Below are 25,589 nucleotides of genomic sequence, written 5' to 3'. Positions count from 1 at the left end.
AGAAAATAGAAGACGGCAAATACCGAGTTCAGAAGAGATGCAAAGACCAATAAAATAGGATAAAATGGGGTATATACAAGAACAAATGTCAATAAAAACACAGTCGAAGCGAAGAGAAGTAATGTGTAGGTAGTATAGACAAAGAGGAACTGAGGTATGTACACAAGGGTTGGTATTACCGATGTGTACAGCAAGAGAATGGATATGATAGGCTCTCAGATATGCAATAGATGCAAAATGGGTATTTGATGCTGAGTGAAGCCGAGGCACAAATGCCAAATATAGTAGCAATGACAGATGCGAGAAAGGGAAGAGGGTATAGGGAATGTATCTCAAGGTATTGTCGTGAGAGATAGATCGTAGGAAAGGTCAAGTTGGAGGATGTGAGGAGGTATTGGAGTATTGGTGTTCGAGCGAGATGAAGTGTCATAGATATGATGTTGAGTCACAGCAGGAGAGGGTGGATTTAGACCATAGGACTCTTGATCAGTTTTGAATGTCGATTAGTCCGTAAGATATTGCTTGCTAGCTCAATGCTTGCGGCATCGGCACCGCTCTTCCGATCTTCGACGTGATCCCGGACTGGCTCGGATCCATAGAATCGTTGCGTTGAAGACGTTGCAGACCAAGGGGATAGCATTTGTGGTGTGGTAGTGCCGGTGGAAGTAGCAGGGGTAGTGGCAGTGGGAGTGGGAGGCGTGAGCGAGGGGAGCTTAGGAAGTGGGCAGTTCGGGGGTGGTGCAGATGGAGGCCCGATTGTTAGCCCAAGGCCGGGCATGCTCTTGCGGCGCGACATGCTCAAAGGAGCTTGATTGTCAGGGTTCACAGTGGAGACTCTCTTGCGCGGTATTGGCTCTGCCGGTGGAGGAACAGGTTGGACCTGGGTCGCATTGACGCTTTTACGACCGGTGCTAGGGCGGCTGATGAGGCTGAGTGGACGGGAAGATGCCATGGGATCAGGTAGAGGGCCTGTAGGGGGCGCTGTTTGGGGCACCCGGGAGAAGTTTTGAGCATTCTGTGCTGAACGGACGGCTTTAGTCAGTGCATCCTCTGAATTCGAGGGTCGTAGTATGCGCATGGGCTCTGACGAATCTGTGTAGCGCGAGCTGGCCATGCTGTATGTGGGAGATAGTGGAGGAGATGCAAGGGCGGAGATATTTGGGTCAATCTCGGTGCGGCGTGCAAAACCATTAAGTGACGAAGGAGGAGAGGAATGAGAGACGGGGATTGGCCCAGGTCTCGGAACGAATTTCTTGCTAAATGAGGGGACACTGAAATTGGGCGCTGGAGGCGAAGCACAGCGGAGGAGAGTTTCGGGAATAGGTGGGTGGTTCGCTTGTGGCTCCTCTGTGAAGTCGGTAATGGGGGGAGGCTGATGTGGCAGATGCATAAATGAGGATTGGCGTTTTCCATGATTAGAAGGAGGCGGGCTGCGCGTGTAGATCCGGTCAAGCTCTTCTGGCAGAGACTCGTCAGCCCCGAAAGCGCCAGTGCCAATTGGCGGCGAGTTGGGTACATTGGAAGAAGTCAGTGATGAGGAATGAATGTCAGACCCGATAGAAGCAGAGCCAGTGGTGTGGTTTGTGGTGTCGGTTCGGCCAGTTGACACGGATCCAGATCGAGATTCAATTATTGAGCGGCGGTTAATCGACACATATGAACTGCGGCGAGATGGCCATTTTGTAGCACCAACAGACTGACTATCTTCCTCGGTGGGAGATTGGAGAGCCTGGGGTTGAAGGAAAAGACTGGAAATGCGATTTGGATCTTTCTTCACCATTTGTCGAACGCTCGATTTGGTTCGCAACTGAGGCATCGTGTCTTCATCCGAGTGCTTCTCTTCCGTGAATTTGCGTCCTCCCCGTTTTTCGATCTCAGCTCTAATGGCGGCCAACCAGCCGATCATAGCATCGGGGTTGTCGAACACCAGAAGAAAGTTGCGCGAAAACCGCCGGGCATTAGATTTGTGGAAGCCGAAGCGTGCGAATCGAGGCTTGGGGGCCTCCGGTATGGCGGAATTATCAGCTGTCGGATTGTGAGAGACCTGGACTACCCAATGTTTCCCGGGGATAGCGTCACTAGCGAATGCGACAGAGTTGGGTCCTAGGAGCAGCATCCTCTCCGGAAGACGGTCGTGCTTCCCTTCACCTGCATATTGGAGGATGTAACCAGTAGTTGCCAGGACGTAAATTTTCTGAGTCCATTCTACCTTGTTGATGGTGCCAGATAGCGTCCGGAGATGCTTCCTGTGTTTTTGTTCCCGCTTTTTACGAGCAGCATCGGCGGCCTCGTCCTGCTCTGATGGATTGACAGGGTTCTCGTCGGTAGAGCTCCTCGCGGTCGTGGCGTGCAGGCGCAAAATGTAATCTGCAGAGATAGCAGGTGCCGGGAGGCAGTCATGCTTGGTGGATTGTGGATAGGCCTGGAACAACGGGGGAGGCTTCCAGCCATACTGTTCCTGGTTTGCATGTTTGGGCTCGGGTTTCGGACGAGGGGTCTTCACGTTTGCGCGCGATGATGCTGTCGGGGAGGTCATGGTGGGGTTGGTGTCTATAGTGTGGGGGCTCGTTACAGAGGGCGACATGGAGGTTTCCCACAGAATGGCTGTTTGGGGTTCTGGCTGTGTCTCTATAATCTCCTCTAATTTTGGTTCGGCACGCGAAGATTTATGACCAAATAGATTGCGCAGACTCGTTTTGGAGGATTGCCGTTTCACGGGGCCCTGGCCCTGGAGCGGAATGGGACCTTCTGATCCATTGGTACTGGGGTAGTCGGTTGGCCGAGGGCGTTGGAACCGTTTTTGAGCAGCTGGTCGACTAAAATTGGTTTGCAAGGGGGCAAGTTGATGACCTCTGCGTTCGCCAATTGATGGCAGATCTGGATTCATATCGTCGAGCATGCTCAGGACAGTTCCAGACAGTTGAGGACTTCAGGACGTTGAGCGCATTGGAGAAAAAGGAGCGACAAGGTTTAATAAAGAAGGAAATGATCATCGAAAAAGGAACGTGGGCATGGACTGATCCGACGTCATGGCAGGGTCCGACAGGAAATAGCCGTTGAAATATATCTATATGTAATAGGGAGAAATTGAAATCGAAATTCGAGGAACGACCCTTTCGGGAGAAAAGAAAACATCTATGTTGTAAAGAGAAAGGAAGAAAAAAAAAAAAAAGAAAAAAAAAAAACAAAACACCTCCCAAGCAGGATTTCAAGGGGAAATTCACATTCAGACTAGTTCCAACCGCCAGTGGGGGGATCTACTGGTGATAGCGTGCGTCGAGGGGCCAGACGAGGGCCAGACCGGGGAATAAAGAACAATTGCCAAGAGAGCCGGAGAAGCGAATTAACGGTGATAATCTAGACAGTTGGACCACACTTTAGTCCTTGACCGGGATCAACAGCACCCATTAAACTAGCACTCTGATCACAATGCTGCGCCATTGTAACATCTTTTTGTGTGAATCCGCGAGGGCGATGGGTTGTCCAGTGCACATCGACGGAACCAATCCGCTAATGAGGCGTCAGCCTTAATTTCTTTTGTGTACCCAGGCACCAACAATTCAATCAAAACGTCCCACTTACCACTGTCATGGTGGGATGATGTTTCTTGGACGCACTCTCGGCCGCAATCATATTAACAAATGCCTAGTATAAAATTGTTAGTTTGTCCAGTCTCAGCACAGGAACCAGAACCAGAAGTAGAGGTAGCCCCAATTCTAGTCCAGTCCAGACCACAAAACAGAGAAAAAAATAATAATAACTCACCACAGCCTTGAAATAACTCTTAAAATGAAACGTCTTGGTAATTCCCATCCCGTCTCCATCCTGAGCCCAGCCTTGCTGCAATAAAGCATCGGCATGGCGGGTAAGTTGCTGCACATCCTCGCCCTCGGCGAACTGAAATGCGGTGGATGCCATTCTCGGGAACGCGTGCGTGAGAGGGGACGCGGGCGCGTGCAGGCTTGGGAGTCGGCTGAGAGGTCGGGTATTCGAGATGCGTCGCGCACAGAGACGCATGGAAGTAAGACGATTCATTTTCTATGTAGGTAGGAAGATACCAAGATTGGAGCAAGCCTTGGAGGAGTTTAGTGCTTGGCTAGTGCTGGGCGCACGGACCAGGGAGGAGTATCTTATCGGAATCATATGGCTGAGACTTCAATGCTATTCTTGTTCGTACATCATGTATATGTATATGTCTTGTTTATTCTTGGAATATTTGCCATAGAACTGCTGGAATTGAGATTCATTCTCAATCTATGAATCTTGGCTAGTGGGTTGAGATGCAATGTCTTATAGATTCTAAGCTCACAAGCCACCTCACACAAAGTCCAATAGAAGTGTGAGAAAGACTGCCGGCAAAACTCAGAGATTATATGCTATGCGGGGTGAAGTAGAGAATATTATACCAATATCCTTAATGTCTACAGTGTTACACACGCATGTTGTTTATACTTTGTTTCAGCCGGAGAATGTCGGTCTCCCTTCGGAACACTGTGTTCGTTTTTTTGCTCTGGATACACGGGACAATTAGATAGAATAAGGATCAAGACTTCGGCATAATTCTGGATGCCGAAACGAATGCTATCCAATTGATCTACTTCTAGCGACGAGATATAAATAAAATCAGAAGCATATCTTGTATTAGACTCGTCAAGATTTGAGGATCGGATTCCAGAGGAATACAGTGTTTTTCATACTCCATTCCTGAGTTTGAACTTCAACGTAGAATATTAACTTGATAGAAATTCTCATTCTTTTGAGACCCCGGGTATGGAATTGGTGAACTTGTATGCAGTTGAAGAACTGCCTTTGGAACAGGGAAAGGCTTATGTCAGATCTACTGAGCGACCTTGGACAATGTGAGATTTGAAGAACAATTGCATACACACGTGTACTCGAAGAACTGGAGAAATATCCACAAAATCCGAGGACTTACCGACTCTTCCGAAGTAATACTTCCTTTTCAACAACATTGGAATTACAATGATTCTGACCTGTCTTAGTACATGGTATGTATACTACCTACATGTACATACATATGACATGTACTATGTAAACGGCTCATCGGCATACATATGTACATATGTAAACTCGTATGCACCTAAAATATAACAACCTTGGAAAGTGATAGAGTCATATTAAACTACATTTAACATTCAGCACTAGCCCCAATCGGTCCCAAGTGTCTGGCGGGGGTTACTTCCGAGAAACCGAGACAAAGCCACAAGCCGTTGATGTGACCCAAGCGTTAAGAAAGAGTATAGTGAATTCACCGGCTATACTAAAAGCGGGTTTTTCCTTCGAACCAAAGACTGTCGGCTTCATTGACTATGTCCATCCCTGGCCGGAAACGGACAAGAGATTAGCCCAGACCCCCGGCAAGAATGCCAGATCATTGATCCCGTGTCCCGGGTGCCGGGACCGATCAAAGACTTAAATGCTGTACTTTGGAATGTACTAATTTATTGCTAGGTCGAACTCAATATGCTTGCAGTTCTCGTGCCTAGGCAATATCTCTCTACATTGTATATCATTACTTGTCGGAAATTATTACGTCGTATACTTACTAGCCATAAAGCCGTAGAACAATCTGTTCAGCCAATAATAATGGTATAATTCATAACTGGGATCGTTCAGTCGCGCGAAACCCCATAGCATACATGAAGCCCCCAGATCGTAAATCTTGTCTTTCGAGTCAAACCGAAGACAGAAAAACAAAAAAAAAAAACAATTAGTTTTAAGAATCTGCGCCTGTTTCCGAGTTTAATCCCCCCACCCAAATACTTGAAGTGCACAGGAAGAAAAAGCCACAGACCGGGGGCGGTATATCCACCGAACGTTGGGAGCAAGAATTAGAGCAAGTCACGCGCAGCGTACAATTGATGCGGATGAAAACATGCTCGGAGAAGAAATGTGAAGATGCTCATAGATTCCTATGACAGTGATGCTTAGTCCCATCACTACTTCCACTGAATTTGGGTATTCATAGCAAAAATAAAACAAACAGCAATCAAACATTGACAATGATGCTGTTACGGCGCGAATTGGCGCGAGAGTTCACTTGAGAATTGACTCGGGAATTTCCCCGGCTGCCGATCACCGGGCGGATGCGGAGGTCTTGCTGGGAGCGTGCATACGAGTTGATGCGAGATGCCGGGGGGATCTTGGACCCTCGTCGGCTCTGGACCTGCATTTCGTGTCGAGCATCCTCGAGCTGCTGGGCGAATGGAGAACGCTTGCGCAATACTGGGCCCTTCCAGTAAATGATATAGACCGCAACGACAAGTGGTATGGAGATACAGAAGAGAATGGTCGAGGCGTATTCAAGATGGTGCTCGCCACCGATATCTGTCAAAAATCCGTTAGTGATGATAATGCGTAAGTTATTTACATCTGACCACTTACTCGTGAAGAACGGCGTGGCCGGAATGGTGAGGACACCGGCAAGGAAGTCTCGCGACCAGCCATTGCCACCAGTCGCAGACGCAGAGTATGGTCCATAGGCGCAGATCATGTAGTCAATCGTAGCCATGTAAATAGCGTAATTAGCAATACCAATGATGGCAGCAAAGATCATAGATCCAATCCAGTGGCACTGGGGCAAACTGGTCCATGCGAATCCGATCAGACCAATGGGCAGGCAAGGGGCAGTATACAGCAGCCACCACAGACGAGACTCATACTGTGCCCGTTCGCTCTCCGGATTGTTGCGTCGCTCTTTGATGTTGCGCTCAATGATCGGGAAGAAGGAGAACCAAGCGATGAAGTAGCCAACCAGAATTGGGATAAAGGCCAGGCCTTTCTCCCAGGTGTTGAAGCCCCACTGACCGTACACTAGGGAGAGCGACTGGATGAACATGAAAATAAGAGCATCACTGAAACCACTCAGAAGAGAAAGCACCAATACAATAGGCTCAGTTAGGAACATCTTGAAGGGACGAATCCAGGTAGCCAGAAGCTCCCGAGGCGGGAAACGCTGACGGAATGAGACGCCCTCGGTAGGACCGTAGATGTTGGGGTTTTCGCCGGACTTGCGCATTTTTTTGGCAATCCGATCCATCATCACAGTAGTTCTGGTTTCAGGGACGAGCAGGAAGTGGGCAATCTGCACGAACCCACCGAAGATCAACTGAATCCAGATATTCCACCGCCATGGCAGGAAAGCCTCGACGAAGCCACCAACCACTGGGCCAAGCACAGATCCGCCAACCGAGGAGAAGACGACGGCGGCCACGGCGTATTGTTGCGCATCGGGCTCCCATAGATCAGCAATCATTCCTAGGGTAACCGAGCCACCAGCGGATGAAAGACCACCAAGGGCACGGCCAACCATGATGGAGCCGAAGTTGGGGGCCAGAGCCACGGGCAGTTGAAAGACATTGACCAGGAACAGAGATGCCTGGAGAATGGGCTTGCGACCCAGCTCTTCACTCCATGGTGCCCAGAGTTCACAACCGAAAGCGTAAAGAACCAAGAAGATCATGGCACCGCAGCGCGCGGCTTGCATAGAGACACCGTACTCCTCTGAAATTCCCGGGGTAGCGTTCGAATAGAGTGATGTGTTGAAGTTCATAGATGTTTGCACGAGGAAGATGACAGTGATAATGGTCCACTTCTTTTTTTCGGAAAAGGAGTATCCCAGTTCATCGTAGCACATGTCCTCGGTGAGCTCGAGTTGGTCTGAGGGTGAGGCCAAGGTCTCCTCGAGCTGATCTTCTTCCTCCAATTTTTCAGTCGCGGCATTGACGACAGCTTGGGCGTGGGCAGCTTCTGCTGCCTGCACGGTATCCCTCATATCCCTCACGGGCTTTTCAGGATCGATCGTCATTGTTGTGACGTATAAAATCCGAATCTGATAGGTAAATCTGGTATGAAGCACCAGAATAGAAGAAACGTCAAGAAATGAGGACAGAAGCAGAGGATATATAGAGAAAGGAAGAGAGAAAAAGGATTGAGGAAAATAGAGAAATTAAATACAGAAACGGAGAGAAAAAAAAAAAGGGGTAAGAGCCCAATGCAGGAAAGAGTCTTTTTAGATGTTTCCAGGGTTCAACCATGTCAGTACATTTTTCATTTTCTACATTGCTAGTACATCGCTAGTATATTACTAGTACAGTGTTTTCGTAGGTCACTTTTTTGTTCCTAATTATTATGATCAGCGATAGTATTTTATTTAATTACCTGATACTGTAGTATACATACTATACATACTATACATACTATACTTCCAGACGGGATGCCGATGAGTCGGACTCCACTTTTCTCTCCAGACTTTGTCTTTCCCTTACCCTTTGAGTATTACTAGTACTACATGTATATGTGTACTGTACTATAGAACTATAGAACTATAGAACTATAGAACTATATAGACTTACTACTTGATCCAATTGCCTCTACTTCTACTACCATCAGTAAAAATAAAAAAACGATCATATTACTTGATTCTAATACTCAAATAACCGGAATAGGAAGCTCGCATTGGGGTAGAGTCCCACATTAAAAAGAAAATGGGATTTTCCCCAAAATCTCCAGTCTGGAACTTCCCCGTTGCCGCTCTGAGCCGGGAATGTCCGTTTTAGGTTCTCTTTTTTTTTTTTTTTTGCATGCAACATCAAGTCTACTCCAGATTACTCCAGATATACTCCAGAACGATCGGGATATCAAAACCCCATGTGCCCCGCGAAGTAAGGAGGATTATTGCCGGCCGTGCCCGCATGGTTCTCCATATTATATACTGTACGGAGTACTATATAGGAATTATACATGAACAATGACAAGCTGAAAAAAAGAAAAAGTAGGATTTAAAAAAAAAAGCCATGGATCCATTGAACTTGATCTTGTTCAAACAAGACATTGCCAAGTCGCCCATTACTTGCCTCGGGCTGTTTAAGTGACGTCAATCCAGGACGGATAGCCCTGGAGGTACTGCGGCTAAAAACTAAGAAATCAGCTAATAGGCACTCATTACGGGCGTGGCGTTCAGGCGTCATCAAGGTCGGACTATGCTTACCCTCTAATTACAGGGGATATTTTTTTCTTCCTTGTTAATCCCGGCCATTATCAAATCGATTGTAGATCTACAGAAAAAAAAAAAAACTTACCCTTCGGTGATATTCCGTTCCAGAAGGTGTCGGAAGGCTGTCAAATTACGCGTCAAACATATATATGGTCTGATCGGAATCCCTTGCAGGTGAAAGACTTTCTCTTTTCTCTACCGTTACATTTCCCCATGATTATTGACCTCACCGCCATTGCCCACTGGGGTAAAAAGACTAGAAAGAAGGTTTTCGAAGTCACATCGCCAAAGAGTGCGCTTCCAAAGGTCCATATACATTGTCCGGAATCAACCAACAGGACATCGCACGTCCCCCCATCCCCCGAACCCGGACTCTGGTACATTCCTACACATGGCAAATCACATTGCTGAGATCGACAGAATCGCATCTAAAACGCCACGCGACCCTTGGATGATCTTTGCGGCGATTCTCTGGCCGCAATTTGTTTACATTTGTACATTTTGTACATAATAAATATACTCGGGTAGAAATCATCCATGGATGACTCTTAGAACTTGGTAAATTTGAGCGCCACTCGGGGAAACCGGCGTATTCCCCTCTGGCTCTGCGCGCAACCAGGGGCCAAGGTCTGATTTGCGGTGGCTCAACCTTAGTACCTATGGCCTGGCCCATATTTCGGAAGAATCCTATAAGCTCCGAGAGAAAGGAATCCGAGTTGTACATGTTCACTCGGGGTGTAAAGAGAGAGTGTGACTGACAGCAAGCTACTTTGTACACTAGTCTGGGGCCATGTTAGCCTCAGGCATAAGTTTCCATAAACAGCTAGAAACACGTGATTAACCCCGCGAAAGAAAGATAATGACTCAGCAGATCCTCGGATGCCTGACGTTACCTACAGATTAGAGCTTCAGCAATCATCATAGACTTCGACATCTACGCCTTGTTATCTGAAGATGCCACCGGATTTGAATTCACTTCCTCCATCCCGCTCATCTTCAACCTCCTCCTCGATTCCACGTAATATGGCCGCTCCTGGAACTGGTCCGGCGCCCGTGAACCCAAACACTGCCTCACCAAGACCCTCCCGTGGCTCGAGCATAGGTCGATTATCGGTATCCGAGCGACGTCGATCTGCTGCCGGCGTGAATCTGAATACAAACGAGATCCAGGGCACTAGTCCAGGACCTAGCGGCGAGTTACCTGTATCAGACCACCGCGACCATCGCAGCTCAATCGGACATGCATTCCGCACAGCCAGCCCGTCTAGCCACGGTGGAAGCCCCATCTTCGCGACAGCAGATCCCCACCACCAGCGTGCACCATCGTTGGGAGAGCTACACCAAGAGCTGGAGCAAGAACAGGAAGCACAAGTGGTGGGTTCATTCTTCATCCCCCGAAAATCAAATTGTAATAAGCTAACCAGGCAACCTTGATGAAATGTAGAACCGTCTTCTTCAGATGATCCGCAGTCAACAAGCCCAATTGCAGCAATATCAGCAGCAACAGAACCCGCAATCATCTGCTGCAATCGACGACACAACCCCCGCATCAGAACGGTCGGCCTTCTTCCCTCCTAACCCAGCACCACCGGCCGGCAACAGATTATCGATCTCTTCTTCATTCTCAAACCGCCGAAACTCGCGACCTTCAAGTCAAGCAACGTCGCCGAACCTACGGCCGCTAGACTCGCGTGGACCGGAGGGCGTGGAGCCATTCCCAGGGTTGCGGGATAGTCCGTCTCGGCGCGGTAGCCGGGACGAGAGTGCATTTTACCAAGCCGAAGCGAGCTCCCTAAGCCGAGAAAATGTGCTCCTGCGGCAGCGGATCCGGGAACTAGGTAAGAAAAACCCCGTGCCAGTGTTTTTACCCGGGCAGTAATCCCGCGGAGTAACCCCGCCCCGAGAGTGGATCTTGATTTAAGCGCATATACTAATTTTCTTCCACAGAGAGACAAATCGGGGACCTGACGACTTCCCAGAGAACTCCCTCTGCAACAACTACTTCGGGTATTCCGTCCGGGCAAGCGGGGGCCGAAACCGCGGACCCGCCTGCCGTGCGAGACGGCAAAGACTGAAAAGCGCATTCGGCACGATGTCTTGACTAGTTGAAATGAACCCCCACAGGACGATATGATTGATACAGGCGATAATAGTCCAGATGTCAGCCTAGTTGTTCAATACTCTATGCAATACCATGACGGAAAATGACCACAGAAAACCCCTCAGCCCCCCAAGCAATGGACGTTGCACGATTTTGCAATCTCGGCACCTGGATTTTTAGGGCCGAGTCTTTTGAGTTACATCGATATCCCATCTTTCGATGATGTTTCCATTTATTTTCTGGGAATACGCAATGCGACTTCAAGCGCTTTTTCAAAGTTGCAGTTCTGACCAGTGTGATCCTATGCACTCAACATGTATGGCCTGTTGCTGTTACTAGCAAAACTTCCCGTTGGAAGTGTCGAGGTTTCGATACACCGAAATGTAGAAATCCATGACAATCCATGTTGACTTGATTCACTGCGCTATAACTGAGAACCTAAGATATAGTAGACTTCTGCGCTAATGCACAAATGAGTTTAACTATCCTAACAAGGCAACCTTGCGCGATATCTAAATAGCACTATATTCTACTCGAGTAGAAATTGCTCACTAGAGAGCGCGATCATTGTTCTTCCACGTGGTCCAGCCCAGGAACGAAACAAGCTCCTTGAAATTCGCCACAATCTCATCCAAATCCTTCTCATCCAACAGCCCCGATGCCAAAGTATCGCAGACCTTTCGAGAGATCGAAGACACGACCCGGCCACCAAGAGACTCGACAGGAGCAGAAGCAGGAATCAACTCATTCTGACACAACCCAACAATCTCCTCTCTCGCTCCAAAGTGCCTATAATCAATAAAAGGCTCCAGAACACCCTCAATCCTTCCCCGGAGGGCATCAACAGACGAGAAATTGCCCGCTGCCAAAGTTTTCAGTTCATCCGAGTACCGGAAAACAATCATATCAGCAACAGCCTGCCAATTAAACGGATGCTCAGCCAGCTCCAGAGTATTAACCATATCGTTGATATCCCTCCGAACAGGCTCCAACTGCTCACTGGGGATGTGATCCAACAAGGGGATCTCCGAACCACCAGGGAAAAGATCAAGTCCGTACTCAAACGCCGAAACAAAGTGATCGAAATCCAAATGGATCTTCTGTCCAAGTAACTGATCATACCGTGCATCGATCGAGCAACAATCACCACCCTGTGGCGGTCCACCAGGTCCACGAGGACCACGAGGACCACGAGCAGGACCACCACGTGAATCAACACCACCATCCTTCCTTCCACCCTTCCTCCCACCCTTCATCCCCTTCATATCACCCTTCCTCCCACCATTAATCCCCTTCATATCGCCCTTCATGCCCTTCATCCCCCTCCAACCACCACCAGCGCCCGGCTTCGTCTGCGTAATACTAACAACCTCAAGATCACGCTCAAAAGCACAAAGAATAATCTCAAAATCACCCTCCGTACGCGCAATACCATCAACCCGATCCCCCCAAACCTCCTTCACCATCCGACAAGTCTGAAATGCACGCTCCTGTTCCGCAGGCGGACCACCAACAGGGGGACGCGGGCCGGGCGGAGGGTTGGAAATTGTATCGTTGAAGAGGATACGATCCTGGGACTCGAGGGATCCGCCCGGACCGGCGGACATACCGTCGATGTAGAGGAGACGGAGGTCCTTTGCTGCGGCGTAGGTGTGGAGGTATCCCGCGTTGACAGGGCTTGATTCACTTGTATGTTTGTCTGTGTTTGCGGTGGCATGGGGATGGACAGGGACATCCACGAGGGGAGCTTGATCGTAATCTTGATCATCCTGGAACGATCTCTTCCCTCTTTCTCTGCGGTGTGCACGATGTGCGAAACCCAGCGAATGCTGCGGTTTAAAGGCTAGCCATTCCACGCCAACGATGGGGTCTGGTGTCCCCGTGCCGTGGTAGAAGCGTGTTCCTTTTTGCACAGTGGCTAGGAAGAAGGACATGCCATTTGGGTAAATGGACGATTCATAGTGGCGGAGGGTTGATTGGATAGAGTTGAAGATGTGGTTTGCGTTTGCCGGGGTTGTATCAGTATTGGTATTGAGAGAGTGTGCTGCTTGTGATGGGGAGCCCAGGAGGGATATGACCCAGAGACAGTTCGCTGCGTACCGCATTGTTTAATGGGTATTTATATTTCTCTACTGAGGACACTGGCTTGAGATTGAGGTGGGCATGGGTCTCGTTTTGACCTGTAGAGACATTTTGCTATGGACGCGTAACTCGTTTATAGGTGCCGGCCCGTGATCGTATCACCGACATTGATTCGACTATTTTAAGTTAAAAACGACTGATTGATAAAGTGGTGGTGCAGTGATTGGAGAGGAATGTAGTGGTGGAGTCGTAGTTGCGGCCTTAATTCCCCGATCTGGGTGTGGCTCTTTCGCCGCTCTCGGAGTTGGGACTTCTATTTTCAAGCGTGGGAATACCGCAAGACTGTAGATGTGGAATTTTAATCTGTGATCCAATTCTATCTATCCAAAGAAGAACCAACGTAAAGCTAGAGACAAACCACGTTGTGTAGGTACAATAACAAGTGTAGATACAAAGAAATCCCAAGTTGAAAAACAAAGATATATTTCTATCAGGCGCTGGAGTAAGGAACCAAAAATCCGAAAGCACCAAAAGTAACAAAGTACCGGGTATATGCAACACACATCTACAGCTTCGGCTTCTCGGCCTGAGCAATCAGGTCGGGCATGAGGAGGTCACGAAGCTCAGTGGCAGCCTCGTTGAGGAAGTGGCTCATGCGCTCGGCGCCGAGACGCTTGCAGACGATGTTGAAGTTGAGGCTAGAAAGGATTAGTTAGTGATATGCAAAAACGAGGATAAAAAAGAGACTAGGTGGTGCTTGGTGCTTACCTGTTCTCGTTGATCATGTAGGCAATTCCGAATCCGTCGTCAATAACCTGGCTCCATCCGTATCCATTGAAGTACTCGGAGCTCAGCTGGGAGGTGGAGAGGTACCAAGAGGAAGAGTAGGTGAATGCGGGATCCTGGAAGATCTCGGGCAGCTTCTCGCCGGGCTGGAGAAGCTTCTTCAGACCGAACAGGTGGCGGTCGACACCGTGGCCGGAGCTAGCTTCCTGGGTGTACTTGGTGTGCTGGGCGAGGGCAGCGCGGAAGAGCTTGACGGTCTCCTCGCGGGGGGTGGTGTGGTCCTCGTGGGCCTTGCAGAAGGCGACGCTCTCGTCGGAGACAGTGCGGGTTGTCTCCGTGCGGCCTTCGGCGTACTTACGGGTGGAGGCGGACTCGTAAGTGGGACGGTTCTTGCCGTACATCTTGAAGTAGGCCAGCTGGATGGTCATCTGGACGAAGGCATCGGGGCTGCACTTGAACTTCTTGATCAGACCCTTTCCGTAACCCTGGTAGGCCTGGACGACCAGCTCGTGGGAGCCGATCTGCTTGCGGTGGTACTGAGTTGCGACGTCGATGGCCTCATTGGCGGCATCGTCCAGCTTGAAGTTGATAGGTTTGGGGTCGGCGAGCTGGGAGCGCACGGACTTAGCGGAGAGGTCGATCTTCTTGTTGAAGATGACGTTGTTGATATAATCGTTCAGGCGGTGGGTAGGAGTGCCGTCCATCATGCTGTGCTCGCCCATGAAACCAGCAGTACCGTTATCGTTGATAATGAACTGCAGAGGCTTGTCAAACCAGCGGTTGGAGCCATCACCGTGCCAGTACTGCGAGCATCGCTCAGCCAGAGTGACAGGGCGGGCATCGTCCAAGCAGACCACGAAGCCAGCGGACTCAATATCCTGCAAGGCCAGCTCATTGGCAGGGTCAAGAGAAACAAGGGTCTTACGAGCAGCAGTCCAGTGGTCACGATCTGCAACAGTCAGCACACCAACGGGGGGCGCGGGCTGTGCAACCTGGTAGATGCGCTCGAACTGCTTCTCCAACTCAGAGACATTGAGCTGCTGGCCGTCCACGACGAGCGGGAGCTTGAAGAACTGGTTCTTGCGCACCACCACGATGTGCTGGTTCTCAGCAGCGGCGTACTTGCGAGGGAAATCTGCGCCCTCGGAGGGGATACGGCAGCAGTTGAACATGTACTGGTACGAGCTCATAGCCTGAGGCTCCTTGCGGAGGTACTCGGGCTCCAAAGAACCATCATCGACCTGAGCCTTGAACTCGAGCGCAGCAGTGGTGATGGCAGCAGCGCGCTTGGCCGGGCTGCGACGCTCGCGGTCGTCCCGGTAGGAGTAGAAGTAGGAGACGTAAGGGATCACGGGGTCGCGGTAGGCGAGGTAGGCGGCCTGGTTCCACCACTCGGAGAGCCAGTTCTTGATCTTAGGGTCGGCGGCGCGAGCCAAGAGACGCTTCTGCAGGGACTCGCCCTCACCACCGGGGCGGACAAACTCCTCTACGGCCTTCTTGGTGCGCTCAAACTCGGACTCGGAGACCACGGCGTGGACGGACTTGAGGTACCGACGGCTAGTCTCTTCTAGGGAGGGAACGGGGAGTTTAGGGAGAGAATCTTCAAAACGAAGCATATTGCCCTTGGAGAGGTCCTCCTTGTATCCTATTCGTTTGTCAGCGAGTCTGATTCTTCTTTATTTTGGTATGGATAGGCTAGGAATAGCCCGCGTTGCGCCGGACGCATGCGCCACTCACCCTCAGGGACGGAAGATGCTGCTCGTCGGGGGGCCATTGTAAGAGTCTATACGCATGTCAATGGATTGATTCCAGAAGATTTCGCTGCATTCCGCAACAATCCACGGCATCTGTAACCAGAAACGGACTTACCGAGCGGGCGAGGAGAGGGTTCGGAGGAAGGCGTTGCCTTGATAGGGTGGAGAGACGGCTTCGGGCAGAAGCAGTGAACATCCCTTTGGTTATATGGAATTTTTTGGTATAAGGAGAAGTGAACGTGAAGCTGAAAGGGAGAATAAGAATAGTTGACAACAGAGTCAACTGACCTCGGCTGGCGGGGAAGCCGGTAAAACTGGTACGGGGTAGCTGGCAAGTCTCGGTGTATCTCAGTTCAGATGTCGGTCCCGTCCGAGTTGGTTTTTTTTTTTTTTTTCTCCACGGGAAACAGATAGAAGATGAGAAACTGAACTGTAGTTTGAAAATTTACTGGGTAATTGGTTCTTTTATGTCTTTTAGTTTATTATTGTGTTTATATGTGTGCTAACTATGTGTATCTAAACTCGGCTTATAAGCCGATGATGTATATAATACGGAAAATACCAATACTCACTCCACCGATGAGCCTCGGTCCGTTTTATATGTTGATCTTCATAGTCACAAGGGAGAAATGGATATCACCTGGAATAGATGAGAATATGAATGTCATTATTATTTTGTTTAATTAAAGGGATGACTGTATAAAACATATATAAAATATATATGTGTATAAAGTAGAACACACCCCAAAAAGACCCCTATTAACTTCAATACTCCGGTTCTCCGGGCGATCACTATGTGGGGAGAGCTTCTAGCCTTCTAGCGTAAATGTACGGGGTACGGACATTCCCAATATAGTGACAATAAGAGAAAGAAATATAAAAAAAAATAATGTTAGATTATGTATAGATGGGAACAATCAAGGAAATCTCCCTTTCATCCGATCCCGTTGACCCGGCCAATAAAATAAATCCAACAAATTTCATACGAAAAATAACAAGAAAAAAGCCAGCCAACACCATATACACCGAATAGGGCCCACGGGGAAAAGGAAATAACAAGTCAAAAAAAAGGGTCATAGGTATTGGGAGCCAATACATGTACTTAGTACACGTTAGGAGACTGGCTGCACGGCTGCCGGTTGATCCTGGTCATCGATAGCTCGAGGTACCTGCACCCCGTTGCGACGTAGCTCATCCATTTTAGCCATGGCAGGCCCGGTGCAGATGCGACCGGTCTGCATAAGCGTGCGGAGACGTTTGCGACGGGCCTCGCCGCTGCGCTCTTCACCGCGAGCCACGCCCTCGTCCACCCAGTCCACTGCATGAATCTTGAAGCTCATGCCGTCGTGGCGACCGTCCCATTTGCGGGACTTCAGCCCGAACATGAGAGTGGAGTCATACTGGGCCACGCGGGGAAGAACAAGCAGGGTAATATGCAAGTCCTTGTCAGTGGGGGGTATCGGCGGTAGGCGGGGGCCCTTGGCAGGGGAGTCGCCGTTAGTAGTGGGCTCAGGCGGGGGTGCGTGCTGGTAGGTATCTTTAATTTCGAGATCGAGCATTGACTCGTCCACGTCGTCGCCCCACGCGCCTCGAATGAAGCCGGAGTGGATGGCAGCGGCGACAGGATCTGAGTCGTCTGTATAAACACCAGTGCCCCAGAGGGCGCGCCGGGCGCAAATTTCCTCTCGGTGAGATTGATTGATTCGGAAACGGGGAACTCGGACGGTAAATGTGCAATTCTCCCGCTGTTCGAAGCGGGGAAGGGGTTGGGGGGTTGTTGTATATCCAAACTTGGAGCTATCCAATGAGGACTTGGCAGTGGGGGTACCGATGCGAGGCGTGTAGAGCGTTGAGCCGAGGTGGTGTCGAGGGAGATGGGCCACGCTCGAAAGCAACGGCTCCAGATTTACCGTAGTACGAGGCTCTCGGATAGGAGACGCAGCTGGGATGGTGGCTGGTCGAGGAACATGGTGATGGTGGTGGTGGTGATGTTGGTGATGATGATGCGCGGCAGTAGGATCCGCTGGGGATGTTCGATGGAAGAAGGTAGGACGTTGAAGGGAGCTCAGGGTAGCCGCCTCTTCGTCTGCCTTGTGGCGATGATGGTGGTGGCTAGAGAAAGGTTAGCATACGGATGACATGAACTGTATCTGATTGGGTAGGACATACTGATGGTGATGATGGTGGGAATGCCGAGAGCGACGGGCATTACGGGCTGATAGTATGCCTCGAGCATCATTAGCCTCAAGTTCCATCTGCTCCTCGTCGCGCGACTTTCTCGACCGTCTACCGGCTGCAGATGATGGTCGAACGAGCTTGGACGCCTCATCCATCCCATCTCCATTCGGCCGACCTGTGAGGCTATCGCGCTTGAACGGACTAGAGCCCAATGGTGTCGATGGTCCACTGCCACCGGTGGCCGCAGTAACACCACCAACGCCGCTGCCAATACCGGAGAAGACTCGCCCAAGTTCATTCTTGATCGCCGGCTCTCCAGCGGGACCAATGTATGGAGCTTGAGCGCCTTGGACAGCTTGGGGAAGCGGCGATGCACGGCCACCGCGTTTCCCATCAGCACCAACGGCCAGTAGGCTGCGATGATGGAGCAGTTCCTCGCTTCCTTTACGTCGTCCCTCATCAGCCAGGGCTGCTAGACCCGATGATGCGGCAGCTGTCGATGCGCTGAGAGCAGGGGTTGATCCTATCCGTGGAGGCTGCCCTTGATGTCTGAGATATGGATCATGAGATGGCGGAGGAGTTGGTTGACTGTTTCGAGACTGAACCGAGATCTGAGGTTGTCTATTGCCACCCGGTTGCGACCCCAGTGATTTAGTGTAGCTTTGAATGGCCCCAAATCCGAAACCCGACCCATGCTCGGGTGCAGGGAAGCGCTTACTCTCCGGCGATGGGGGGTGAGAGCGACCGTGGTCCCATGTAGAGCCGCTCTGGGGACGATCGAGCGGGTCGCGTTCACCGTAGTGGGAGCCATACCGATATGATCCGGACTGGGTCAACTTGGCATCAGATCCATGAGCTGGAGGCCGTTCTCGCTCCCGCGGCGCAGTATCCTCCGAGCGCCGTTCCCCAAATATGTTTGCAAATCGACCATGTTGTGGATCATGACTTCCGTACGACCCAGATGCAGGCCGAGGGCCGGACTCGAAGGGGCGATCCGCGAGCCCTCCAGGTTGGGAAATCGGACTGTAGCCGGGGGGTCGTGTGGGCGCGTCTGCATGGGGTGGCTGGCTGCTGGGGCGAGCGATCGGACCGCTAATACTCATGCGACGAGGTTCGTTGTACGGTGGCTCTGCCGTGGACATTCGAGGTGAAGGATGCGTCGAGTGTGGCTTCTCGGGATACTGCGAGAGCGACGAGCGCGTCAAGCCCCCGAATCCCGATTGCTCTCCACCGGGAAGGCTAGAACCTCCACCGGACCCAGACCGGTATGCACGGGCGCCCTGAGGCTTGGAGAATGGCTTTTCCGGTGTATGTGAACGACGGAAGAAGGAGTTATCGAGAGGCGAGGGTCTTGTCGGGGCGTTGGGTGGGGACATGGCGGCGGAAGAAGATGATGGTTGTGCATTGCCGAAACCCGACGATGCAGGTGGGCGCGAAAAGAATGGTGCTGATTCTCGTGCAGGTTCTCGCGCAGACCGATCCGGGTCCGAGCCTAACATGGCGGAAATCGACATGCTGCTACCCGGTCGGTGCGCCTGATTGCTAGGTGCATCGCGCGACATTAAAGGCCCCCCAGGCGCGTGGGTTGATTGTGCTCGCGAGGAATATGAGTGTGGAGGGGATGGGGGTGGCATTTGGCGATTTCCAAATGCCGGTGCGGACTGTTCGTTCGGACCTATCAGAAAAATTCAAGTTAGCAAATATTTGTTGATACAGGGGGTTCCAAGATGACCGCGCATGTCCCGATCGGATGAGTGACGAAATCAATGCATCGCGACAAGGACGGGTTGCACGGGGCTCTCGGGCCCAAGTCGGGTGCCTCACCAGGAAATACAGGACTCCCACTGCTGCCCTGTGAAGTACGACGCGCTGTTTCGTGTTGTGATGGCGTATGATTCATAACTGAAGCACCTAAGAGCCCTGTGAACGAGTGAGCAATAGTTCAAAAAGGAAAGCAAGGGCCAGATCGAGGAGAACCCGTGACTCCGGAAGCTCCCACGCTAGTCCCAAAAAGGCAGGGGCTCCTCTGGACACGCTAGACCCGACCTGGACTAGCGCTCCCGAGCTGTCGTCCAGTCGATCTGCGCCACCGGGGAAAATCCATCAGGGGCAGTGGTGTTTGAGGGGGAAGAGGGGAGGAAAAGCTGTGAAAAATGGGATTTTATGTGTCGCGTGCTTTCGACCATTTTGAATCCGATGGCTACAAGAAACCCCATTCCTCCGGTCGCGTATATCCAGAAAGGGGACAATAAAAGTGGAGGTCACGGCATAAGTCCGATCCTTGGAATCCTCCAATCTGGGGCATCGGAACCAGAAGGGAAAAGTAAACACACAAAAAGTAGAGAGATTTGCCTACCTTCACGATATCGAACAACTTGAGGTTGTGAATTATTCCTGCGATGTGTTTGCTCATGATTTCTTGTCTCGAGACTCCCATGCCGCCGGTGTGCTTGTGTTGGGCCATTCCTAGGAAAGTATGCGCTGGAAGTATCTCCACGAGAAGTATTCGACGTCCGTGAAGCAGTTGACTGGTAAAGCTGCGACGGAGAGGGTGTGGTATTTGAAGCAGGAGAAGGATATGGACGAGGCTTGTCAGTCTCTAGTTGATGGGACTCGGTAAAAGGCGCAGCGAACTGTCGTGGATCGCGAGGTTCTTGCGAGGCCCCCAAAGGCGAGGGCCGTGGAGGGTATGAATGTTGTAGTCGTCGATAGTCCATGTCGAAAAATGAGTTGGGCAGCAACTAGAGTAAGATAGAGGGATAGGAAAGAAGAGAAGGGAATGGCGGTGGAACCGTTGCAAAAGAGAGAAGGAAATGGAAATGGGCTAGAGCTGCAGGATCAGCGGTTGATCGCGCGACCCGAAGATAGCACGAGACGATGGGAACGTGCAGAAAAACAAGCGTTTAGGGTGGAAATATGTCCACAATCAAACAATCAACAAAATGAATGGATTTCGCTTTACCGAAATTTCATCTAAAGTTGGGGGGAAAGAAAAAAACGGTGAGCGATGACGGTGTCTCAGTGTCTCTAGCGTGGCCAAGACCTCTCTATCTTGCATGCGGGGATTGTGTACATCCGAGATGTTGTGGGCCAAGGTACATACATTTAGCATGCATCTATATTTAAAACTAAAAGAAAATGTATATAAAAAGGTCAAGAGTTGTATTTCAAACATCTAATTTTTTTAAAAAAAATCCATTGGGGATTCATGCCCAACCCACATGCCTATTCTCTGAATCCTGGAGTTTTGTATTACCTGTTCCTTGTGGGCTAGGATGTATGTGCTAGGCCTATTTAGAAACTTGCATATGCAGGAAATACGCCAGGATGGCCTTGTTTGGGCATGAAACGTGAAAATTTCCTATTATGCTAGGCTTTGGGTATACTTCATATATGTCTAACCTCCTCAACCGGACATATTTGTCCCATTATACCGAGCTACGAAATGCAAAGAGAGTGCATAAAAGGAACCAATCAGTGACCCTCAAACGTCACAAGACAATATTCAACACTTGACCATGAATCTTCACTCTTATTTCAATTGCAGTCGGCGCTTCCATCTCATCCCACTCTTGGTTATGGCGCGTTGGGTGCGTTCAAGCGGGTAGTTGACAGGGGATTCTCCACCAGTGAAGATGAAGAAGTCATATAGGAAAGCACCCATAAACCCACCACTCAGAGCTCCAGCCCAAGGCCCATAGAACCAGTAAGGATCAGTGAACAGAGTGTTAGGGTAGCCGAGAGCGAGAAGCGCAAGCCGAGGACCAAAGTCCCGACTCGGATTGAATGCCGCCCCGGTCTGGTGGGAAAAGCACATGCTCAGACAGGTAATCACCAACCCAACAATCAGCGAATTCATACCAGCACCAGGTGGAGCATTCTGGTCATCACCAAGAGCCAGAATGGTGACAATTAAAAAGGCAGTACCGATAAATTCATTGAAGAACGCTGTGGTAGAACCAAGCCACACCTCACGCGAATTCGTGACAAAGCTGTTGATAATACCGGTGTCCGGGTTGAGATAGAGGTAGTTCTGAATGGCCTCGTAGTAGATCCCATACGCGACGAGGGCCGCACAAAAGGCGCCCAGGAACTGAGCAGCGAAGTATTCGGGCATATTGCGTTTGGGGAAACCACGGAATAACCACAACACTGTGGTTACGACGGGGTTGAGATGCGCACCAGAAACACCACCACAAATGTAAATAGCCATCATAGTTGCCAAGCCCCAGGCCCAAGCGGTTGTGTTAGGGTTGCCTTGCTTAGCGACGGTGACGGACAAGTCGACACAGAAACCCATGGTGAGCTGAACAAACACACCTAGAGCCTCGGCAAGAGCCTCACGGTGGTGTGTACGGATGACCGACCAGGTGGTGTGGTTGTTGTGTACTTCATCCTCGACCAGTTCCTGTACGAGCGGGTGCAGGTCTTCAGGGTAGCTTGCCTTCTCCAATTCAGGAATATCTAAGAGTGAGTCTAACCGGGCACCTAAGTCTTGATTGCCTAATTGATCATCATCAAATTCCGGTCGCTCTTCTGGTTCATCGTTGTTTGGAGAACCTCCCTCCTGCACAGTGGACAGTTGATCCAGGGGAAGATCCCAGGCCGAAGGGCGTCTTCCCCTGACCGAAGAGGTACGCGACATGCGCGAAGTCTGTCTTGTAGAGATGCCATCACCCATGAGGATCTTATTCATAAAATTATTCTCACGCTGCAAACGAGCATCCTCAACCTGAGCAGCCATTTTGCGCGGATCAGAAAATTTATCAATGCGACCCTGCTCGATATCATTTGGGTTTACGTCAAGGCCAAATCTCTGCGAATTCTCCGTGGGATGCTGGGCTTTTGCCAGGTTCTGCAGGAGCTCGTCCTTTGTTGGCACCATGCTTGACCGCAACACACGGGGCAGCGGCTTTGCCAGAGACCAGACTGGTCTGGCATTGGAGGCCTGTTCATAAGACGGGTTTAGATCCGCATACCCTGGCTGGACGAAGGGTTCCTGAGCCAGCCTCAGCTGGGGGGTTCCATCCGGACCAGCCAGAGTGAATCTGCCCTGTGTGCGCTGCGCGAGAGTACTGTGGGGAACCAAACTGGGTACTCCGCTGCCATTACTACGTCTCGAGGTAACTGAGCTATGTCGCCGGGTGCCACTGCCATTCCCAACGAGAATTCTCGTGGGTGAGATATAGTCCGCATCACTGGCAGCTCTGATTCGGGCTGGTTGCTGTGACTGGGTATCAGACTAGAAAATTTGTTAGATGATAGTTTCTTTTAGATAAGCTTGCTCTGACTCACTATCGCCCGCGGATGACGACTTTCCCCATCCATAGTAGCTCTGTTTCGAGACAATCTGCCTGCACAATCGGTAAAATTGGTGGGTAAAAGGCGTTCCTGCCAAGAACAGAACTGAACAAAGTAGAGAAACAGAAAGAAGGCAAAAAAGAACAAGATGAGAACAATTTAAGAATTTAGCTCAACCCATCCTCTTTGTACAGAAGTTACGCAATGTCTCGAGGATCTTCATTGATCTCCTCAATTGGCGTCCAGAGGTGGAGCATACTCTCAGCATATCAGAACCTCCCGATCAATGAGTTGTTTCAGAACTTGACATCATTTGACAGTTCATGTCTTGATCCATGTGAACTCCATAAAAGCCCATTGAACAATTTCAGTATTTCGACTCTATCAAGGAACTTTGGATAACTGATTGACTTGCCTTTGTTAGGACCTGCTGCTGTATTGTATGTATCCTGTGAGGGGAAGTTGACCCTGCATGTCATCGTGCATTTTTCTTTTTCTTTATCTCATCAACTCGGCTAATTGACATGTCTGATTGGCATGCAGTTGTGGCTTTTGGCTCTGCAACTCTCAAGATTCCTGCTTTTTGTGGATTATCAGGAAGTTCTGATCTTGACTGGGATCCTACGGGAGATCCATAAAGGGAAGTTCCGTTTATATTTGCATATACTAATATGCTTTGAATAGTCTGGGTACTTTTCCAAAGTAGTATAACCAGATTATATTATGGTCGGAAGTCGATTATGGTCAAGTATCACGGGCTCACGCGAGGCTGCAGGTTGGGAGTGGATCTACCACCTTATCAACCTCCTTGCAGTGAAGATATGGCAAGCTGCAGATATGTACGGAGTATTAAAAGCACGAACCCAATATTAATTGAAAATGCTATCATTATATTATGGGAAGAAACAGAAATCGGGTATCACAAAGTCAGCAACATTCATACTATACACACCGGCGATAGATCTCGGAGGCCATCCTGCGTAAAATCCCTTATAACCTGCCCTTCCGGTAAAGCAGACCAGAAGACGTCAGAATAAGAATGACTGGCACAGTCACTCTCAGGAAATTCCTCCCCAGTAACCACGACAGTCATAGGGCGCTGAACAACATTTTGTCCATCCCAATGAGACAAATACCCCCTTTGCCGGAGAGTATCGAGCTGTTCCACGAGATGTGGGTAGAGCTCGTGAAGTGATGTCTTGGCATCAAGCATCAAAAGGAAAGTGTACGCTAGATCAGCGTGAAAGTTGAGTGGCGTTTCGGTGTCAAGAGATGCTCGGGCGGTAGCATCGGTCTCTGCGTCAAGCTTCGCCAGAAGATGGTCGAGACTGAGTCGCTGCAGAAAGGCCTCAGGTTCGATTTCCGCAACTGCATTTCCAATATGCAGCTCCCCGTTGCGTATCCACACGGCAGTTCGCAGGCCTTTGCATCCCTCGCCGAGAGATGACTTGAGAGCATGTGGTCGCGTGTCTAGTATATAGAATGTACCCTCACCACTCTGAGGGTGAATGTTGGTGTATGATGTGGATGCATGAGGCGGGGTTGTCCGTTTGATGTTGATTGGGAGCAATCTGAGACATTGGAATGCGGCTCTGGGGAAGGAATGTTGTTAGGTAGGTGTATCTCGGAGACTACAACTTGGTAGATATTACCGCAATACTTCCAGGCATCCGAGTATAAGACATCCAGCGCGAAATAGCATGGCTCTTCGCTTTCCGATGGATTCGTAGTATTCATCGAGATAAAGTGACAAGCCTGGAACACACTCTGTCGGATATGATCGTAGTGGATGATCATCGAGAAGCCATGGATCATATTCGAGTTGGGTGTTTGATTCAAGATCTGGAGCCTCCTTCGATAATTCCATGACAATGGCAGTAGCTTCCATAGCGAGCTTCAAGAGCGAAGCCTCTCAGGTGCGATCTAGTTCTTCTGGTTATTCAGGGGATGAATCAGATTGCAGAGTGCCAAGTGCTCAAAATTCAGGAGTGCAAGGATCATAGTTCAAGTATCATTATAGTATAATTGCCAAGGTATTTTAGAGGAGGGGGCGTCGCGCAATTGCGCAGGGAACTCACGCGAAGCACGCAATCATGATTAGCGATTGCATTTGCATGATCGTCGGAAGAAGATGAGGTCTGTTAGACTCATAGAATCAAGAGACAGTGGTAAATATGATTGGACACAAGGCAATAAATGCATTTTCACAGAGTACATTTGCAATACATATATATGACCTTGGGTTACACACAATATGAAGAGTAGCATCTCACAACTCACCAGCCTAATCACAAATCGCCAAGACATCTGATTTGATCGGATATTATGAACATCACAGATTATACATTAGAGCAATTAATATAAAAAGGCT

General features: G+C 49.9%; 9 protein-coding genes across 9 annotated transcripts; 1 reads left to right on the top strand and 8 right to left on the bottom strand.

Moving 5' to 3' along the window:
• Positions 1 to 466: 466 nt before the first annotated feature.
• N7479_003013 (peptidase family M20/M25/M40 protein) lies at positions 467 to 2,899 on the bottom strand (the record flags this gene model as incomplete). The annotated part of the gene is made up of 1 exon (XM_057250710.1): positions 467 to 2,899. One exon carries the CDS (start codon positions 2,897 to 2,899, stop codon positions 467 to 469), a length of 2,433 nt encoding a protein of 810 aa, XP_057115142.1.
• A 458-nt stretch (positions 2,900 to 3,357) lies between these two features.
• On the bottom strand, positions 3,358 to 4,035 carry N7479_003012 (4a-hydroxytetrahydrobiopterin dehydratase; the record flags this gene model as incomplete). The annotated part of the gene is made up of 3 exons (XM_057250709.1): positions 3,358 to 3,510; positions 3,583 to 3,645; positions 3,766 to 4,035. The coding sequence occupies 3 exons, from the start codon at positions 4,033 to 4,035 to the stop codon at positions 3,358 to 3,360; spliced, it is 486 nt and encodes a 161-aa protein (XP_057115141.1).
• Positions 4,036 to 6,010: 1,975 nt separating this feature from the next.
• N7479_003011 (uncharacterized protein) lies at positions 6,011 to 7,828 on the bottom strand (the record flags this gene model as incomplete). Its single annotated transcript, XM_057250708.1, has 2 exons — positions 6,011 to 6,348; positions 6,406 to 7,828. 2 exons carry the CDS (start codon positions 7,826 to 7,828, stop codon positions 6,011 to 6,013), a joined length of 1,761 nt encoding a protein of 586 aa, XP_057115140.1.
• A 2,142-nt stretch (positions 7,829 to 9,970) lies between these two features.
• N7479_003010 (uncharacterized protein) lies at positions 9,971 to 11,091 on the top strand (the record flags this gene model as incomplete). The annotated part of the gene is made up of 3 exons (XM_057250707.1): positions 9,971 to 10,390; positions 10,461 to 10,854; positions 10,964 to 11,091. The coding sequence occupies 3 exons, from the start codon at positions 9,971 to 9,973 to the stop codon at positions 11,089 to 11,091; spliced, it is 942 nt and encodes a 313-aa protein (XP_057115139.1).
• A 577-nt stretch (positions 11,092 to 11,668) lies between these two features.
• Positions 11,669 to 13,222, bottom strand: N7479_003009 (uncharacterized protein; the record flags this gene model as incomplete). The annotated part of the gene is made up of 1 exon (XM_057250706.1): positions 11,669 to 13,222. One exon carries the CDS (start codon positions 13,220 to 13,222, stop codon positions 11,669 to 11,671), a length of 1,554 nt encoding a protein of 517 aa, XP_057115138.1.
• A 542-nt stretch (positions 13,223 to 13,764) lies between these two features.
• Positions 13,765 to 15,935, bottom strand: N7479_003008 (carnitine O-acetyltransferase CAT2; the record flags this gene model as incomplete). The annotated part of the gene is made up of 4 exons (XM_057250705.1): positions 13,765 to 13,897; positions 13,968 to 15,630; positions 15,723 to 15,768; positions 15,855 to 15,935. 4 exons carry the CDS (start codon positions 15,933 to 15,935, stop codon positions 13,765 to 13,767), a joined length of 1,923 nt encoding a protein of 640 aa, XP_057115137.1.
• Positions 15,936 to 16,851: 916 nt separating this feature from the next.
• On the bottom strand, positions 16,852 to 20,634 carry N7479_003007 (uncharacterized protein; the record flags this gene model as incomplete). Its single annotated transcript, XM_057250704.1, has 3 exons — positions 16,852 to 17,851; positions 17,909 to 19,592; positions 20,274 to 20,634. The coding sequence occupies 3 exons, from the start codon at positions 20,632 to 20,634 to the stop codon at positions 16,852 to 16,854; spliced, it is 3,045 nt and encodes a 1,014-aa protein (XP_057115136.1).
• Positions 20,635 to 21,449: 815 nt separating this feature from the next.
• On the bottom strand, positions 21,450 to 23,245 carry N7479_003006 (MIP/aquaporin family protein; the record flags this gene model as incomplete). The annotated part of the gene is made up of 2 exons (XM_057250703.1): positions 21,450 to 23,159; positions 23,213 to 23,245. The coding sequence occupies 2 exons, from the start codon at positions 23,243 to 23,245 to the stop codon at positions 21,450 to 21,452; spliced, it is 1,743 nt and encodes a 580-aa protein (XP_057115135.1).
• Positions 23,246 to 24,155: 910 nt separating this feature from the next.
• N7479_003005 (uncharacterized protein) lies at positions 24,156 to 25,106 on the bottom strand (the record flags this gene model as incomplete). Its single annotated transcript, XM_057250702.1, has 2 exons — positions 24,156 to 24,810; positions 24,871 to 25,106. 2 exons carry the CDS (start codon positions 25,104 to 25,106, stop codon positions 24,156 to 24,158), a joined length of 891 nt encoding a protein of 296 aa, XP_057115134.1.
• Between the last annotated feature and the right edge of the window lie 483 nt (positions 25,107 to 25,589).

This window comes from Penicillium vulpinum (genome assembly GCF_028829585.1).
Source record: "Penicillium vulpinum strain IBT 29486 chromosome Unknown utg000001l_segment0_segment0, whole genome shotgun sequence".
Classification (NCBI taxonomy): Eukaryota; Fungi; Ascomycota; class Eurotiomycetes; order Eurotiales; family Aspergillaceae; genus Penicillium; species Penicillium vulpinum.
This window is presented reverse-complemented; position numbering and strand designations above follow the sequence as displayed.